Source organism: Octodon degus, unplaced genomic scaffold (assembly GCF_000260255.1).
Source record: "Octodon degus isolate 3935 unplaced genomic scaffold, OctDeg1.0 scaffold00179, whole genome shotgun sequence".
Taxonomy (NCBI): Eukaryota; Metazoa; Chordata; class Mammalia; order Rodentia; family Octodontidae; genus Octodon; species Octodon degus.
The window spans coordinates 2389886-2395101 of NW_004524755.1; the positions used below are offsets into that span (position 1 = coordinate 2389886).

Here is a 5216-nt window from a genome sequence, read left to right on the forward strand (position 1 = left end):
TGGTTCTGCAAAAAAAAAAAAAAATGATGACTTAGCTCTATATATTCTTCTCTTGCTTGACCACCTCAATAAAATAAAGAAACCAAAAGACAATTGCTTTTTATTTTCTGTTTTGGAGACAAGGTTTCACGAGGAGGCTCAGGCTGGCCTTGGACTCACCTTGTAGCCCAGGATGACTTTGAACTCACAGCGCTCATGTTGCCTCAGCCTCTTGAGTGTTGCAGTTACCAGTGTGCACCACCACACTCAGCTAAAAGATACTGCTTTGAGAAGTTTGTAAAACACAACCGTACCTACACTACTGGGTGATTGTAAGGGTTAATTAATTTAACTTCGGCGTGCATGGCAAGAAAAGTGCGGCAAATGAAGACAGTTGATAAAATATATGCCTCATAAACATGTCAGCAATCTCTCTACAATATTTCCTCCCAGGCACTGCCAGGTTATTTTTGTATTATTTATTTGTATTCCTGAGACTTAATAAAATATTTCTCTTATTATTTTAATATCAATATTTTATCAAGTCTTCTCTCTCTCAATAAATATAAATTACATTTTTTGCTGGAATGTTTCCATAGCTCAATCTCTTTAAAAATAAAAATGGTGAAAGAAAAATTTATACGGTCCTCATTGATCAAGAAGGAAGTACAATCAGATGGCTTTCAATCCATTAGATGTGGTTTGTGTTTTATATATATTTACTTCGGATTAAGATGAGAATTTCATGATGCTATCTGAAATACAACCCAATTAAACTTTTAGTGTCTTTGTTTTCATGTTTCTGGATTGAACTTTTGAAAACCTTACATTACAATGAGAACTATATAACCACCTTGCTAAGGCGTTGCTACACAACTTGGAGCCAATAAGATACTTACTGTCTGTGCTGACACACAAGTCCACCCTCTTTAGAAGACAATTACATGGTGGAGCTTGGGTTTCTTTCCCTGGTATAAAATAGCGTTTCTTCGTAGATGGCCCATGTTGAACAGCATCTGCTGGCTGGGTGGTAGCAAGAGCAGGCATGAATCTATAGTTTTTAAGTCCAGAGAATCTGATGAAAGAGCTGATAGCAGGTTCAAGACCTTGAGTCTTCCTTCCAACAACCTCTCCTTCCATGACGGGTATTTCCAGTTTGGGTGTCTCTTAGCCTTCAGAGACTGCGGGACATCTCAGAGCCACCCACGTACACCCAAGTGCATGACCATATGCTGCTATAGAAACCAGTTCATATGCTAGAAAGTACACTAAGAAATTTCATACATATGCTCTTTGCGTCTTCACGAGAGCCCTGCAAGGTGGATTGTATTAATGTTCCCATTTTATGAGAAATTGAAAAGCAGTGAGGTGACTCAACTTGCTGAAGCTCGTATATTTTGGTCAAGCTGGAAACCGTAACTAAGTCTGTTCCACTTGAGAGCTCATATATTAAACCACCTCACCACTCTACCTCTCCACAAAACAGGAAAGGAACAAACATGAAAATAATAAATAAACATTTATTATTTTCAAAGGGCTCATTCTTACATCTCTTTTTAAGTGTTTACAAACAACAATCTTACGAAATGTTTCTGAAATATGAATTTAAATTCAGAGAACACAAATCATAATAACATGGTAGCTTTGCATAAACACACACATACTTTATGCAGGTGAAATACAAAACAATGCCTAGGACCCTTGTGTGAATTATTTTCATGCAAGCATTAACCACTGTTTGTAAGATGCTATTAAGGAATTGTTGCTGACAACAGCCAGCACGGGGAGTTCAACCAGTTCCTCCATTATGTCAGTGACGTTCTTGTGGCTGACAGAATGTTTCTTCCCAGAAGTAACCGTTATAAATTGAATTTTACCCCTTCAGTTGCTGCAAGCTCGTGATGGGGGTGGGGTGGGCGGAGAACCTGTGAGTCAGGGTGGTTTGGAGCTGGTTTCCTAGGAAACTGAGACTGCAACCCTAACGCCACCAAAACCAGCTGTCAACAGGAGAGGAGATTTTCCTTTTTGATTCGAGTTGCTTTCCAGATGTTCTTCTGATGACTCTTGAGGTGCTCACTGGGGCTACCGGCCCCGGGGCCCTCCGTGAACAATGGCATAGCAAAGTAGGACTCGGTTAGTGGGGGGATGGGACAGTCGTTGTGAACACTGTGCATCTGGCAAAGGGATGATGGTATGGTTGAAATGGGTTCGGGAGAGGATGAATTGATGAACAGATGAATATTTTATGTAGCACAACGTCGAGGCAATCTTGGTCATAACTTCTCTGCGTCTGCATTTATGGCAACAAAACTTACGTTTTCAATATAAAAGTTTTATTTGCTATAATCTACTCTTCCCTGCTCTTACTTTCCTTGCAACAGAAGCTTTGGTTCATAGTATTTATCTTCAAAGATAACACAAAGAAATTCATACATCTTTTATGAAAATGGTACCTAATTTCCCAGTACTTTTAAAAGATACACACTTAATTTTTAATTTTTAAATGCATCATGCATATCCGCTCATGTTTTATAAGTATATGCACCTTATATGGCATTTAACCATATGAAATGCTAATGTTAAACCACACAGAGCCCATAAAAGTGTAAATTTTACACAGTTCAACTAAAATTCAATAGAAGGAGTTGCAGAACACTGTTTTTGTGTACGGTGCTCTTGTCCTTTCCTTGCTTGATACCTCATTTCTTTTCTTCTCATCGCCACCTCATTTTTTTCTTATTCTCAACCCATCCTACCTGAATTCTCTCCTTGTTCCAGGGGTGACTCACATTTATAACCTAGAACATAACCTTTGACCCATGAAATCAGTAACAGATATAAACAATTTGTATATTCACAAATCTCCCAGGGATAGGGCTTGTGGTATAGGATGCCAGACTCCTGGATTGTTATTTTATAGCCAAGTATTTGAAGATTATGTCTCTTCCTTCCTCCTGTTTTTGTTTTTTTTTTTTTTTTTTTGGCTGAACTGGGGATTGAACTCAGGCCCTTGTGCTTGCCAGGGAAGCGCTTATTCCACTGAGCCATCTCCCCGGCCCTTTTCTCTTGTTCTTAATGCAATTTTACTCTCAATTTGAGTAGCTTCCTTGTTATTTAATGTTAATTCACTTGAATTCTATGCTTCTCATAGATGATCGAAATTGCTGGAAGTTGCTCACAGTGACTGAAGCTGCAGAGCCTGGCACTGTGTCACGCTGGGTGTCCGTAGTCATTCTTCTCTGGCTCCATAACTTTGCCTTCACAGAATAACTTTTTCTTTTCCAGAGTGAAAGCAGTTTATTTATTTTTTTTTTGAAAGCAGTTTATTGAAGGAAGAAAACTTTTGTTTTTATTCTACCAACCCAAGATTTCTTGCATTCTGCAAACAGAAAAAATGGCCCTTGCCCAACCTATTTTTCTGGCTTCTTACTGTCAAAGCAAAGTCACAGTGAACTGCACAAAGAGGTGCTGTGAAAGGGCCTTGCATTGGTGCTACTGGCTAGAGTGCTCGCAGCCTTCTGAGTCCTGAGAGGCACAGGCGCCCACTGACATGGTAGGAGATGCAGTGTGCTCACTTTCACTGAGGACAGCTTCTCTCATTGCTTTCTCTGTCGTTGTTGGACCCACATTTACTTAATTAGGTCATTGTGCCAAGTCTGTGCTCAGCAGGATGGGCAAAGGCTCATGTTTCTGGGCCCGTGGGCTATTCTCATCTAACCCATCTGTGTGTCGATCAGAGGGAGACAGTTCAGTGATGTGGGCCTCCTGCTCTTCTCCACTCTGCACTCAGACACCTCCTCCTGCTTCGTGCATACACAGGTGCCTGCTGGGACCAGCTCTGGTCACCGGGCTATGGTCCCACTCCTGTGTGGAAAGGAAAGTGCTCAGTGAAGAAGGAAGCCACCAAGCTCTGGGTGGTTGTGAGTGGAGTGCTCTTGGGGGAGGGGCTCCAGTCCTGAGAGTTGTGGGAGGTACATCTGAGCGGGCTTCCTGGCGTGGTCTCCTGTCCTCTGTAAAGAGGACCATGGTTGAGGAGAACACAGTTCACTCTGGTTCTCGTGTAAGGCAGGACTGTTACTAACTCTGAGCATAAGCTGTCCTCTCTGGTCTGTCAGAGGATTTCAAAACTGTCATACCAGGAACAAATTCAGATAGCAGATTGCAGGAACCAGTGACCCTTGTCCTTCCAATAAGTAGCAAAACTCCAAAATAGTCCTGCAAGATGGGAGGCTAGTCATGACAGCTGCTTAAAGATTGTTTTCTAACCAATTCCAGAAGAATTGCTCTTAGAGAGACCATGAATATAAAGAAGAGAAAAATAAGGCCAGCGCACACGAGAACAGAAGGGCAGCTATTCACAGCTCACACAGGTGTGCTCCGAAAGTCAAAGCCCTGCATCAGCATCTAGTAGGAAAACTGTGAGCTCTTCTACCTCTCAGAAAGCACCGTGGAATCACACAAACACACACACACACACACACACACACACACACACCATCATTGTCATCATCATCATTGCCATCCCTCCTCCTCCTCATCATCATTATTATCATCAGATCTCACCTACAAGTCACCTGGGAAAGAGGCTCCTGTGGGTGAATAATGAGGCCAGGTGACAGTCCAAGGACATGGTGGCTTTAGCAGACCTACAGAGAACACTGATGGAGGAGGCTGCTAATTTAGGTCTCCTGGCAGCCCTTTCATGTTTTCTTTTTCTTTTTTTTGGTGGAACCAGGGATTGAACTCAGGCCCTTGCACTTGCCAGGGAAATGCTTATTCTACTGAGCCATCTCCCCGGCCCATCATGTTTTCTTTCTAAAGTGTATGAATAATTGTACAGTTGCTTTGGTGTTGTCACCACCACCACCAGCCCCACAACTGCCACCAGTTGAGGTCGACAACTCTCATCCTGGCCACCATGGAGTCTCTAGAAAGAAGTTCCCTTGTGAAGTGTAAAGCCCCAGGATGTACACCTGCACATTGGACTGAGACATCTTTGTTTGCCTTATTTTTATGTCTTAACTATTCAATAAATTCGTGTATCTTATTACTTCTGGTGAGCTTTTACTTTGCAGTTTAGCTCATTGTTCCACACATCTATGCATTTTAGAAGAGTGTAAATGACTTATATAATTCACATCTTGAAACATGCAGTTTTATTACTTAAATATCCTAAGGGCATGAAGGAAACTTTTTATTAAAATATTTTTCTTCTGTAGTTTCATGACAAAAAATAG

The 5216-nt window shown here is 41.5% G+C and overlaps 1 protein-coding gene across 1 annotated transcript in view; it reads left to right on the forward strand.

Moving 5' to 3' along the window:
• Positions 1 to 4897: 4897 nt before the first annotated feature.
• Slc30a8 (solute carrier family 30 member 8) overlaps positions 4898 to 5216 on the forward strand; it is a 44288-nt gene continuing 43969 nt past the window's right edge. The window contains 1 exon segment of the mRNA XM_012517446.1: positions 4898 to 4929. Coding sequence (XP_012372900.1) covers positions 4898 to 4929 — 32 coding nt within the window.